Source organism: Aulonocara stuartgranti, assembly GCF_965226115.1.
Source record: "Aulonocara stuartgranti genome assembly, chromosome: 13".
NCBI lineage: Eukaryota > Metazoa > Chordata > Actinopteri > Cichliformes > Cichlidae > Aulonocara > Aulonocara stuartgranti.
This window is the reverse complement of record NC_138949.1, coordinates 18884506-18898486: the sequence shown is the minus strand read 5'-3', so window position 1 is coordinate 18898486 and position 13981 is coordinate 18884506. Positions and strand designations below refer to the sequence as shown.

General features: G+C 43.5%; 1 protein-coding gene across 4 annotated transcripts in view; it reads right to left on the bottom strand.

Moving 5' to 3' along the window:
- mark1 (MAP/microtubule affinity-regulating kinase 1) overlaps positions 1-4208 on the bottom strand; it is a 35426-nt gene extending 31218 nt beyond the window's left edge. Inside the window, exons 1-2 of one of the 4 annotated variants that reach the window (XM_082557574.1) lie at positions 3657-4208; positions 942-1142 (exon numbers count right to left, since the gene is read on the bottom strand). In XM_082557574.1, coding sequence (XP_082413700.1) covers positions 942-1142; positions 3657-3707 — 252 coding nt within the window. In that variant the 5' untranslated portion in view covers positions 3708-4208. The remainder of the gene's footprint in view (positions 1-941; positions 1143-3656) is intronic. The other 3 variants (XM_082557576.1, XM_082557575.1, XM_082557577.1) reach the window with 3 other exon arrangements.
- Positions 4209-13981: the final 9773 nt, after the last annotated feature.

Below are 13981 nucleotides of genomic sequence, written 5' to 3'. Positions count from 1 at the left end.
CCACTTGGATGTGCACGCTATACTGGTGTGTCATGTTGAAGAGAGAGCTGAATGTGAAAGTGGAGCCGTTGATCTACGTTCCTGCCTTCACCTGTGGGAACAAGCTCTGGGTGGTGATGGAACAAATGAGACTGTGAATAGAAGTGAAATGGGCCTCCTCCATGAAGGGTGGCTGGGCTCACCTTAGAGACAGGGTGAGGAGCTCGGTCATTTGGAAGGAACTCAAAGTACAGTTGCTCTGAGAAAAAAGCAGCGGGTTGAAGCTTCAGGCTTCTGACCAGGATGGGCATATCCTACTGGGAGGATTCCCTGGTGCAGTTTCAGGACGTGCTGGAGAGATTACACATTTTGGCTGACTTGGGAACACCTTGGTGTCCCCCCAGAACAGCTGGAGGAGGTGGCCTGAGAGAGGGAAGTCTGAGTGTCCCTGATTAGACTGCAGCTCAAATGACCCAGCAGTAGCAATTTGTGTTAAATAACTAATAATATTATTACTCATTTTATTCCAGCTTAGCATCTGTTTATTGTTGTGGTAGTTTGTCCTTTTTCCGTTCTCACCTTTACCGTTCATGCACCGCAACAAAACAGAAAAAAGGCAGGTGGAGGTCATGATAACAAAAATCTGAGTCGATGACAACTCATGAACTACAAACCTACTGCACAGAGTCTTGCAGAGAAAGAATCACCGACTGAGCTTTTCAGTCAACTTAGTGAGCACAGCTTAGTCACAAACTACTTAAAACAGAGAAGTTGTTGGTGTAGCAGATTTAAAATACCTTAAACTGCTGATCCTTTGCTGTTAGCTGTCCTTTTAGCAAATAATGCACTGCTGCTGATCAATATCCCATATAAATATTGGATCAGTGCATCACTATATTATATAACACAAATAAAACGCACAGTATAAACGTTATAAAGCAAAGATTAAAAATTTGTCGCACCTCTCGTCCAGTCAGGACATGTCGTGCCAGCTTCACTTTGGCAAAATTCCCCTTCCCAATGGTTTTGAGGAGGCGGTAATTGCCAATGTGAGGGTGCTCCTCTGTGGAGGTGAAAGAGTTGCGGCATCGTGGCAGGCTGTGACGACTCGCGGACTTTGTTGGGGGGGCTTGGGGTTCAACAAAGCCGTCCACCGAAGAGTGCTGCAGGGAAAAAAAGTGGAGATCAGCAACATCCTTTGATTTACACAGACACCAATATTATTTAAGTAGTTTTGTGGCACATTTCCAAACTGATCATTTTGCTATACAGGCAAAACATACAGAAGCAATGCAGTACTGTTAAAGCTGAACTTTGAAAGAGTAGCTTTGCCCCAATGCCAGAGTTGGTTTCACAATGAGGATCTATACAGAAGTATTTGGGGGAGAATCAAAATCTCGGTGCTTTAACGCCTTAAACCTAATGACCCTATCATTCACAGTGTAAGAGTCAATATCAGAAGAAACTGAACTTCAGACTGTGTGACAAAACCAGCAAAAAAAGTGTAACACACAGGCACATTTTGTGATAACAATGTTGCTGGTTCCACAGTCAAAACCAATAACAAGCGTCTCTGTGATACAGCATGTGAAGGTGAATTAGGAACAGCTTGCTATAAGTACTATGCTGGCACAGGCTATATGCAGTCTCCTCTGGTCCTCTCCTCTACAACAGCTGCTAATGTCAGTCCAGGTCAGAGATCCCATGATCCTCTGCTCCTGAGCACCACACCCAGCCAGAGAATAAAGCCTTGGTCTGGTTACCCGGGCTCCCCTGCTCCCATTTCACTGGGGAAACGCTACACCCTGCTGTGTGCGCAACACCTCAGCTAGCCTCACTGAGGGAGTGCTATGATGCATGTGTACATTTCACAGCATAAATTTATATTAAATCCCGACAAAGTCAGATGGTTTTGTTTGTAATGCCTCTTTTAGATCAGAGAAATGTGCATGTGTTGTTTTTGCAGCGGGTAAATGCCACACTAGTGCCTTTCAAGTCAATTTTAGATCGCACCTGTAATGAGGCCAGTTTGACCTTCAGCCACACAACTGTGTACACACACACACACACACTTGGCTTAGGTTCTCTAAATCAGCAGTGGAATATTTGGACAGGCAAATGACTCTGGGCTCTTGTGATTGATTAATGCACAAAATTTGTTTCACTTGTCCATCCATTGATCCCAGACACTGAGATGATGTCTTCAGGGGGGCAAACATGAGGCATAACACACCTGTGCACATACACACACACATTAATAAAAAAAGATGAAGAATATAGCCAGAAGAGAGCTACTTCTGTTTTGCTGCACTTAAAGCCACTTGTCTTTCTGAGTAATAAGCTGTTATGCAATGCAGTTCAGCTGCAAGTGGGCCCTGGGGCTGCGTGCTGGAGTCGAACAGAGGGAGCCTGGGCTGGCTGGCTACTGCCAGTGATGCTGAGGCAGTGCTTTAATAGCCACCCAGAAGTCTGTGTCTGTGTCTGAGAGTGCAGCATTAGACAGACAGTTACATTAGCACTCCTATGAGCTGATGCATTACTGAACACTGGCAGATCATTGTTCAGTAATGTATCGGACAATGAGAGCGAGAGAGGACCGATGTCTTCATGTAAAAGTTAACAATAGGGTTTGTTAAGTTATGCAACTTTGCTGAAGAGGAAATGCATTTTCTCACTTGAATTTTAACCACCTCAACATGACAACCCGGGCAAACACGTGCTCAGAAATATAGAGGCAAAATAAAAGCCCTCTCTGTAAGTCTATGAATAGGTCAACCATTAAAAAAAACAAAAAAGACTGCCTGCAGCCTTAAAGGAGGCTTCTGTTTCCAGGAAAGAAAGAAAAAAATCAGACGAACCCAGATATGTCACAGCCTGTCAGCACACTCACACACAGACACACACACAGAGGAGCAGCCCTCATCTGTTCTGATCTCTGAAGAGCTACATTATTGTGGATGTGCGCGCCATAATTGGGAGTGGGTGGTCGTTCATAAACATTCCTCCACACGGCGCATGAGAAATCTCCTGTGATTAATTCAAGTCGTTCTTCGCCCTGTTGTCTGCGTGTTGGTTCGCTGAACAACAACACGCTGCCTCCTCCTCAGCAGCACCGAGCGTGCTCCTACAGCAGGGCCCGATAGGTTATGGATGTTACATTGCGATGCTACCGAGCCTTGCAATTGAAAAGTAGGGCAACATCCCCCCCTCTCACACACACACACACCCTATATATTGACGTCGTGGACTAGAAAATACCCCCCCCCCCCCCCAGCTGCACGAGTGGAGCAACACCATTTTCTCACAGGCCACACAGACACCTCATTCTCAGTGTTAACATTCAAGCCTCGCTTGTGCCATTAAAAGCGGCATAATACTGACGCAGTGCGTTGTTCAGGGTAGCCTTGTTGTGTAGAGAGAGCGAGGCAGTCACAGCCGGGCCGCACTTTTATTCTAAGCTATTTCTACGCTCCATGCTTTCATTCCCATCAGAAGGGAGGGGGGGTGAAAAAAAGCTGCTGTGCTCATTGGTCGAGTCACTCTGCAACACTGTAGCCTCACGAAGAGCTGCCATTAACCTGCACCGGCCAGTGCGCAAAATAACCACATCCCCGGGTCGTTACCACTCCGTCCCCACGCCCGGTATCGCTCAGGTGTCTCCGGACAGCTGCACTTACGTTCTCGGTGTCACGCTCGTTCACTGTGGGCAATGGCGTTCTGGTCGACATCTTGTGTGCTTCATAGGCCGCTCAGCGATGCGGCGGGCTGGGTAGAGCAAAAGCAGACACGGCGCGGTCCGTGAGGGAGAGCGGCGCCTCTGTTCTTCTCTACATCCCCTGTGAACACCGCAAATAGCGGCCCTTTTACCGCAGCATAGCGCACACAGGGCCCCGCCGGCACGCCAGATTTTCTTATCGGCTTTGTACACTTCCCTTCAGGTAGGCTAGTGGCAGACAGAAAAGGAGGAAAGAGAGAGACTGGGAGAGGGAGCGAGCGGGAGGGAGAGAGAGAGCGAGAGAGAGAGAGGGGGGCAGGCCAGGAAGATGCGTCGGTAGCGGACGGGTCTGCGCAGCTCATCTCAAACCTCCCACCAGGAAGGATGATGGGATCTCTCGCCCTCTCTCTCTCTCTCGTGCACATACACTCTCTTTGTCTGCTCCAGAGCTCATCATTCAAGTCACCAGAAAGCAGTTAAGGGCACAGTTGGAACAGTCACCGGCAGATTTAGACCAAATCCAGCTACAGGGAGTGTGCTGCCTGCCAAACAGGTCTACACTGCTACTGAACAATGCCCTAAAACCTGACAGTGGCTGTACAGACGTATTTTATCACGCAGTATCGTAGAGATGTTGAGGTAGACTCACTAAATAAGTGGCTCAAATGTGGCTGGAACAATATAAATTAAATGGCTTATTTCTGTTATTTTATGCTATGGGTTTTAATTTAGTGCTTACTCCATGATGGGTTTGAAGAAGACAATGAGTTGGAGAGGCCTAGTTTAGGGATAACGCCCGTGTCACGGTATGAACTGGGCAGACTTTGCCATCTGTCGGAGAGTTACAGCACTGCACCCGTCATTGTTCTACTTAATCCTAAAATTGCAACAGCTATTTTTTATTTTAATTTTTTTTTTGAGTGATCAGAGAGCAAATATATGAACAACCTTTAGATTCCTAGAGACATATTTTGAATTTTTCATGCTTTTACCTTTTTTTTGTTTGTTTTTTAGGGGTGTGGTTGTGACAGTGCGCACGCAGATGTGCGTGCGGAGTTCTTCCACTAGGGGTCATTATACGCCTGCAGTATCCTTCATATTTCCTTCGTGCAACCCCAAACAAACGCCATGCCGTTGCTCGTTGATTTGCTTTCATCCTCCGAGTACATTAACATGTCATAATGTGATTGGGGAATAAGCAGGGCGGCAGGCGTTAAAGTCCATTAATGAGTCTCTTGTATGAGATGTCGTGGCTTCTTTGTCTCTGCAGTAATATTGTGGAATTCAGGCAGACAATCGCATCTCACTGGATGTTACACGATTGATGATTTGTCTCACACAGTGTGTCACAATAACTGATAGATACAGAACATGAAAGCCGTCGAGAACATTAAGCCTGTTTTGGAGGTTTTGAGGAATCTGTAGGTTGTTAGTTTTAGTGTTTGCCACTTCCATAACAGTTCAAAACGCCTTCCTCTGTAGTCACATTAGAATGTTCAGATAAATGTCACTGAAACATGCTTTGCCTTTAATATATTTATGTATGTGTTTTGTTAGCAGTATCCAAATAATATGCAAAGAGATAAGGCGGTTCAGTGTAACCAAATGGGTCTAACACAGAATCTTGGCATGTAGATGGGCATTTTTGGAATTCTGCATCTTATCCCAGCATGGATCCAATCCCAGCATAGCAGATCTTATCCCCTCTGAGCCTTAACAACTTGGACCAGCTCAATTATTTCAGCCGAACACATCCTCTTACTACTGATAGTGAGATTTTTGGCAGGGTTATTCTGGGATCTATTTTAGATACAATTATTGAATTTTATTTGTGTTGAATTCAATTTGTATTTATGTTCATCAGAATGACTGAACAGTTCCCCTGGAGAGTTTAAACAGGAAAACACCCAAACCGATAATAATTCATGGTTTTCTTTTTGATCTGAGCTCCAAAGTGTTTTTCTTCTCTGCGCTGAAACATCCTGGGAGCACGCTCCGTTCCTGCCTGGGATTTGCATTCTACCTGAGTTGCACTCCTGAGGAATGTAATGGGCACTGACACCGGTTTAATGAGTGCATGTACACCCAAGGCCAAATGCAATTACATGCTCTCACAGGCAACTATCAAAAAAGAGGCAGCTGTTAACAGCCATTCATCGCGGATGGTCATGCAGCTAACTGTATTTGCAGGACAGGGGGTGAGAGGAAAGAGTAGGAAGACAGAGAAAGAGGGGGAGAGAGGCTAAACTCATTATAAGAGCGATAGTGGAATAGCATCTGTCATCACTGGCAGTTTACCATATCTCCTTTTCCCTGACTCAGTCTCACCAGTGAGAGTCAAGCCATGCAGCCTCTCCAGTCAGTAAAAATGTTTGCCACACATCCTGCAGAAGTGTGGGAAATAACAGGAACTGCTTTTCAAAAAAGATGTTTTATAAAGTTTTGCATGCGCCCCAGTATGTGCCTCTCATGCACTGCTATTATGTGATGTAAAAAAAAATCAACAGCATTTTTTTTTAAATCCTTAAAGGCCTTCCAAATATCTAGGTTATTGAAACTGGTAGACTTGACACGGTTCAACCTGTGTCAGGTCTTGTCCTGTGTCAACAACAAGAGGTTTTAAACTTTTTTTCCTTCAGTATATGCAGTTCTATTCCCCAAGATTTTCATGTGTAACACAGTTATATATTACTGCTTCTATAGGAATTAAGAGAATAAGTAGGAGTCATATCCTGCTCACCAAATGCACTTGATTAATTGATCATCAGCAAGTGTGACTGTGTCCACAAAAGCAAAAGTTTTGGCAGTTTGCTGGTCCAGAGCATTCAAGTGTGTGTAAACACAATGCCACATTCTTACCAGGAATGGACATCCCAGGAAATTCTCCTCAAGGTCAGAGTGTGCAACAATTCAAGCAACTGCAAAAAACCCAAGAGCTACATTTTTGACTCTACAGACCTCGGCTAGCATGTTAAATGTTAACAAGTCGACAAATACTGAACAAGTATGGGTTGTTTGGAAAAGCTGTCAAGAGAAAGCCTCTTCTTTCTAAAAGGAAAATAGCAGCATAGCTTATGTTTGCAAATTTGCATCTGAACAAACTATAAGATGTCTTTGGACAGACGAGACCAAAGTGGAGATGTTTGACCATAATGCACAACGCCACTGCTGGTGAAAACCGAAAATGGCATATGAGTTATAAAGCACCTGCCCACCTTGCAGTCACTGAGTCGACTGTGAACTTCTCTGTATTGTAAGTGTGAGGCCATCTGTCTAACAGCTTGGCCAAAACTGGCTGAGGCAACAGGACAATGATCTCAAGCATAAGAACAAATCTACAAGATAATGTTTAGAATCAATGTGCTGCGGTGACCCGAAGTCCTCAGCTCAACTGAAATGCTTAAAAGAGCCGTGCATAACAAATGCCTGCAAACCTCAATGAACTGAAGCAATGTTGTAAAGAAGAGTGAGCCAAAATTCCTCCACAATGTGGAGGAATTTTGGCTCACTCTTTATCTATTTGAAAGCCATACAGAAAACAGTTTACTTCAAGTTACTCTTGCTAAAGGTGGTTCTACAAGCTACTGAATCATGCGGTGTAAGTTTTTCACAGGAATGCATAGAGTCCTGTAAAAACTTTACATAATAACTTTATCTTCTAAATTGCTTTTCTCCCAGTGTGTGCTCTACAGTAGCTCTAATCACTGCGTTTACCTAAAACACGCAAACGTATTACAAATGAAAAAAAGTGATCTGCAGACATTCCTGCTTTAAAACCTGTTAACTGCACACCTTACAAGGCAGAGCTTGCACTCCTGCTGTCTGCTCTGACAAGTCAATAAAACCCACTGGTATGCTGAACATTTTTGGAAGGCAACAAAGATATGGGGCTGCAGTGGAATTTGATCAGGCAGGGATCCATCCTTCTGTTCATTACAGAGATTTCCAGCAGTAACACACCCTCCAGGTGAGTACACCTCGACCTGAGGAAAAGTATTACTGACTGGCACACCAAGAGCTCATGCCCACCCTTGGCCTACCCTCACCTGCCTGTCTTTGTGGCTGTCACACAAGCATGTGTTCACGCCCTGGGAAGGCTGGCAGGGAAGTAGAAATTATGAAAACAGTTGAAAATCCAGGGCAGATGTCAAGCAACACAGTAGGATGGATGAAATTGGGTGTAAGTGAGTGCAAGCTCAAGACAAATATGCAAAGTTGTGAATTTTCACAATCATGGTGAGCAGTTTTCTATAAATTTTCCTGCAGGTCTGTTTTACAGGCTCATTCGTACAGTTATACTTTAGATAATTACACTGCTCAGGTTAGTGTAAATAATAATATGTGGTCACCAGTCTACATCACTAGCCACTTTATTAAGTATACCTGTTCAACTGCTCCACGTTGAACAGGTGTACCTAATATTCAGCCAATCACATGGCAGCAGCTCCATGCATTTCACCACGTAGACATGGACAGATAACCTGGTTAAGTTCAAACTGAGCATCAAAAGGGGGGAGAAAGGTGATTTAAGTCACTTTGGTTGTTGCTGGTCTGACTGTTTCAGAAAAAGAGAATTTTTCTGGGTGCCTTGTTGATTCCAGTGGTCAGAGGAAAATGGCCAGACTGTTTTGAGCTGATAGGAAAGCTGAAAGTGATGCAGAAAAGCAACATGTTGAACCGTAAGCAGATGAGCCACAGCAGCAGAAGACCAAACTGGGTGCCACTCCTGGTTGCTAAGAACAAGAAATTGAGGCATAAACAACATGAAAGCATGGATCCATCGTGCTTTTTGTCTAAAGTTCAGACTGTTGGTGTTGTTGTAATTGTGTGATATATATTTTCTAGGAACACTTTGGGCTCCTTAGTACCAATAGAGTATCATTTAAACACCACAGCCTTCCTGAGTATTTTTGCTGATCATGCCCATCCATTTATGATCACATCTTCTGATGGTTGCTTCGAGAATGATAATGTGCTATGTCACAAAGCTCAAATCATCTCAAACTGGTTTCTTGAGCATGGCAGTGTGTTTGCTGTACTTAAATGACTTCGGTAGTCATCAGATGTTAGTGCAGTAGAGCACCTTTGGGATGTGGTGGAACAGGGTATTTAAATGTGGATGTGCAGCCTACAAATCTGCAGCAACTGTGTGATGCTATCATGTCAGTATGGACCAAAATCTCTGAGGAATGTTTCCAGCATTTTGTTGAATCAGCACCACAAAGAATTAAGGCAGTTCTGAAGACAAAAAGTGGGACCAACCCAGTACTAGCAAGGCATACCTAATGAAGTGGGTGTTAATGTGCTGTTTATTGTGATAGAGATAGGTGTAAAATGATGTGCTGTCCTAAAGATTGCAACAGCACTTACTGGAAAATGAAAGACGTGCCAATCAAGGATAGTCTGCACATGCCCACACAGTCTGCAGAAGTCTGTTAAGGCAGTGGAAGTGAAAACACCGGTGTAGATGGAGAACAGGGAGTTTATTTGAGCATTTATACTATACAGAACAAACATCAGGGGAGCTACTCCTTCTCCACAGTGTGGTAAGGGCTGCGGAATGACAAAGTGTACATCTTCCTCCAGAAAACGTCTTCAGTTTCTCCGCACATTCTCAGAAAACATAACAAGTCATATATTTTATTGCAGCATGTCATTTTTCAAATGTTTGTCTCTTAATCTTTCTATTTCCGTGCATGACCTGGTAGCTTTTTTAGCTTTTTCTCTCCTGCCAGCAATTTAAATATGTGTGCTTGGCCAGTGTGCGTGTATACTCAGAGCATTAGCAACATATCAAAACTCCTCCGGATAAAGAAACATTTTCATGAAATTATCTGTGGCCACAAATGATGCATTCCAGGTCCAAGATATTTCCTCTTTTGGCCCAGCAGCTAATGTTAAACACTGTGCCGAGGAGAAATCTAAACTTTTCCCCTGTTATGAACTCGTATTCTAAAAGGTAGTGCCATTTACTGTTACTGTACTTGGGGATAATTATCATCCTTGCATATCATGTTTTCCCTTGTAATTATGTCATAATTCAAAGGCTTCCCTGGTGAGCTAAAAACGGTCAGGTGCGTCATCATATAACAAACTCTTCTCTGAGGACTGGGCCTATTAATTGTCAGGATATAATTACATTCACAACACCCCGAGGGCCCGTTTCATTCAGTCATCTCGGAGTTACTGCTCCAAACTATAATTAGAGAATGTAATCACACAGGTATGGACCTCCAGGATTTATTTTTCAGCCCGACTGAAGGCTTATTGAAACGACATCTGTGGTTGGGTACCAGGCAAGGAGTGTTTATGGCCTGGCACGTTTTCAACAGCCACATGCAGTGGCACTAAGCAGCATACCACACCAGCACAATTTACATAAACAGATATGCACACATTGGATGGGTGGTTCTGCTAATTAGTTTGAGTGTGTACATTCTTGTTGGATGAGTGGTTTCTTGAGTGGCATGCGTCTATATTATATGAATGCCCTTGTGTGGTTGTGCCACTCTCCCGTGGCACCTTTTGCCAGTGTTAACAACTGACCTCATCCTATTATGCGTTTCCAATCTCAAAGCCATCCAATAAACTACTCATTTCTCACCTCTTCATGCACTCGCTTTCACCATCAAAACACCTCTTACCTCTCTCCCTGGCACCCAAAACAGGCCGGGGAGAACATAAAGTGACAGCACCATATGGAGTGACTTTGCGTGATTTCCCAGTAATATGCGATAAATTATTGAGGTTCAACTGCATTTTTTCCCGTTGTGAAGCTAGGGAATACCAAAATTTGTGTAGTGCTGCTTCACACACACCATTTGTGCAGTTAGGGGTTTAGTTGTATTTGGTTCTTTATGGCCTCACTAGTGCCATGGCTTCAGTGACTTGGACTGAAATATTTGTTAACGACAGAATACCTGCAAAACAAGAGACGATACAGTCAGCCTAAGCTGTACTTTCTTTTCTTTTTCTTTTAAGGGACATAGAAAAAGTGGCATTCACACAAAGTAAAGTCCTTTTCTAAAGCACTGATTTTAGCAGTTTGTCCATTGATGTCTTTGCTTTTTGGAATTATATTTTAATGAGAAAGTGGATGTATGAATGCAACACTGAGAAATAGATGCATAATTATTAGTGCCTACTAACATGAACATCAGTTCATTAAAATGTTAAAAAAAAAAAAAAATGCGCACAGCGCTGTAATTATTTTTTGGATGAAATTTGGTATTGTAACCATAGAGTATGTATAAAAGAAATCTTCATATTTTGAAGCCCCAGTTTTGGCATTTTAAAAAATATTTGTTTATTTATTCCTTTTGGAGCCAAAAGTGAGTTTATTTAGGTACTAAATTACCAAAGCAAGCATGGTCAGAAACATAAACTGTACCGATGCAACACATGTCTGCTAATTTATGCTCAGTAACACCAGTAGGTGGCTAGAATCAGTAAAGGTGAATTCTAGCAGACTGACAGAAACTGACTTCAGCAGCCAGTGTCAGCCCACCTGTCATTCAAAACAGCCACATCCCTAGCTTTATGCCACACATATCTATATTAGTTACTATACAACATCACCCACAAAACACTGCTGAGGGGTCCAGTTTAGTCTGATTTAAAAACATCAAGATGGCAGTGACCATGTGGCTGTATCCATCTTTTATATAAAGTCTATATGACTTTTTATATAAAGTCTATAGTCTTCCAGACCATCTCCGAGGCAAGCTTTCCCAGATGAATGTGCCTGATCCCATCTGCCGGTGGATCACTGACTTCCTGACGGACAGGAAGCAGCATGTGAGGCTGGGAAAGAATGTCTCGGACTCCCGGACCATCAGCACCGGCTCCCCTCAGGGCTGTGTTCTTTCTCCCCTGCTCTTCTCCCTGTATACTAACTGCTGCACCTCCACCCACCAGTCTGTCAAGCTAATCAAGTTTGCAGATGACACCACCATTATTGGACTCATCTCGGACGGGGATGAGTCTGCCTACAGGAGGGAGGGTGAACGTTTGGTGTCCTGGTGCAGCCACAACAACCTGGTGCTGAATGCCCAGAAGACAGTGGAGATTATTGTGGACTTCAGGAAGCACACAGCTCCACTCCCCCCCATCATCCTGACTGACACCCCCATCACCTCTGTGGACTCATTCCGCTTCCTGGGTACCACCATCACCCAGGACCTGAAGTGGGAGCCCACCATCACCTCCGTCATTAAGAAAGCCCAGCAGAGGATGTACTTCCTGAGGCAGCTGAAGAAATTCAACCTGCCAACACGGACGATGATGCAATTCTACACTGCAATCATCGAGTCCATCCTCACCTCCTCCATCACCGTGTGGTACGCTGGAGCCACTATCAGGGACAAACAGAGACTGCAGCGTGTTGTGCACTCTGCTGAGAAGGTGATTGGCTGCAGACTCCCATCTCTGCAGGACCTGTACACCTCCAGGACACTGCGGCGTGCAGCCCGGATCTCAGCTGACCCTTCTCACCCTGGACACAGTCTGTTTGACCTGCTCCCCTCAGGCAGGAGGCTCCGGTCCATTCGCACCAGAACCTCTCGCCATAAGAACAGTTCCTTCCCCTCTGCTGTTGAACACATGAACAATAACCGTATGACTGTTCCCACCACTAACACATGACCCTACGCTGTGTTCACTGCATCATTCCATGTTTGGCACTGATCACCACCTGCACTCATGTATATATCATGTATATATCTATCTATCTACTTAGCACTTTTAATTCTTATTCTCATTTTTATTTTCATGTCTATTTAAGCTTAATTTATAACAGTATTTATAACAGTATGTTTGCACTGAAGCACTGCAGCAATTTCCTAATGTTGTAAACCCGCTCAACATTTGGCAATAAAACCCTTTCTGATTCTGATTCTGATAACATTGGGTTTTTATTTTTGTTCATGAGTGGCTTTTAAAGGCTGGAAGTTTCTGCTTGTTGTGCCATCGATGAAAAAACAAACAAACAAAAAAACATGTATTATGAACATAGCGGACTTACTGCTGCTAACACATTATTGTTGCTACATGTTTGGAAGCCAATGTAAACTCTCTTGCTGTTAAAACACCTTCAGTTCATTGTGTTACAGATGTCACAAAATCACATGATATGGAACCAACCGTATAAATTTATTATATATTCTAAAATAAAATTTCTACATTTTTGTCAGCTGTCCATTTGTGCTCAGAGGCTTTCTGGTGGATTTAGAGGCTGGGAAGACAACTGAACTCACTGAGTGCTTCTGCTTTACATTATCATGCTGGACGTAAGACATTAAGGGATAGTAAATCAAGGCCATGGAGTGATGCATAAGGTTAGCAACAGTTCTCAAATAAAACTATTCAAACCCTGACTTATTGGTATTAAGGAGACCAAAGTGTGGCAAACAAGTTATGAAAAAAACAGCAAGAAAGAGGGGGCAGCTATTGCATCACTGGAATATTGTATGGAGGAGATGACAGAGGATAACAAACTTGGTGAACTTTCATGACTTTTTCCTTTTGTGTGATCTTCAGCCAGTGGCTTTGGCTTTGATCAGTTCAATAAATTTAACAATGATTAATGAAATGTCTAGCTATATGCAAGGAGATTAAGTTAATTAGCCTGTTACCCTGAGTGGAATATTAATCAAGAACAAGAACCTGAATATGTTGCTCTTCTGATGAGGTTCGGCTCCGGTTTAGTCACAGAAAAAGTGGGTGAGCAATGTTTTCTCATGGGGGTTGAATCATGCATGTACAGCAAAAACACAACTCCAATGAGTGGGGAGCTAAAGATGGGGTTTGGGGAACAATGACACATCATGTATCATCTTACATGTCCCATTGCTGCTCTGACTAAAGCTCTAGACAGCAGCGTGATTGAGTAACAACTTACCATAAAACCCCTCCCAACCAATTTTACATCTAAATATGATGTGTGTGTGTTTGTGTGTGCAGGCTTCGTAGTCGTCCCTGAGCACACGTTTACTCAACACAGCATATTACCATATCCCCTCTGGATCTCCTTAAATAAGATAGATATGATGGCTACGGCATCATGTTCACTGCATTTATCATTGTTAAATTCAGATGAAATCATCCTCACGTTTTCCCTAAATCACGAGGGGAGCAGCAGAGCATTTCATCCAGCCGCTGCTTTTTCCATTACAATATATGTGAAGTCAGAAAATGTTTACTTTGGTGCGTGACTCTTGCGATTAGTTTTCACACATCTTAAAGCTGTTCCTCTGTGCTGTTGGGCAAAAAAAGAGAGAACAACCTGGC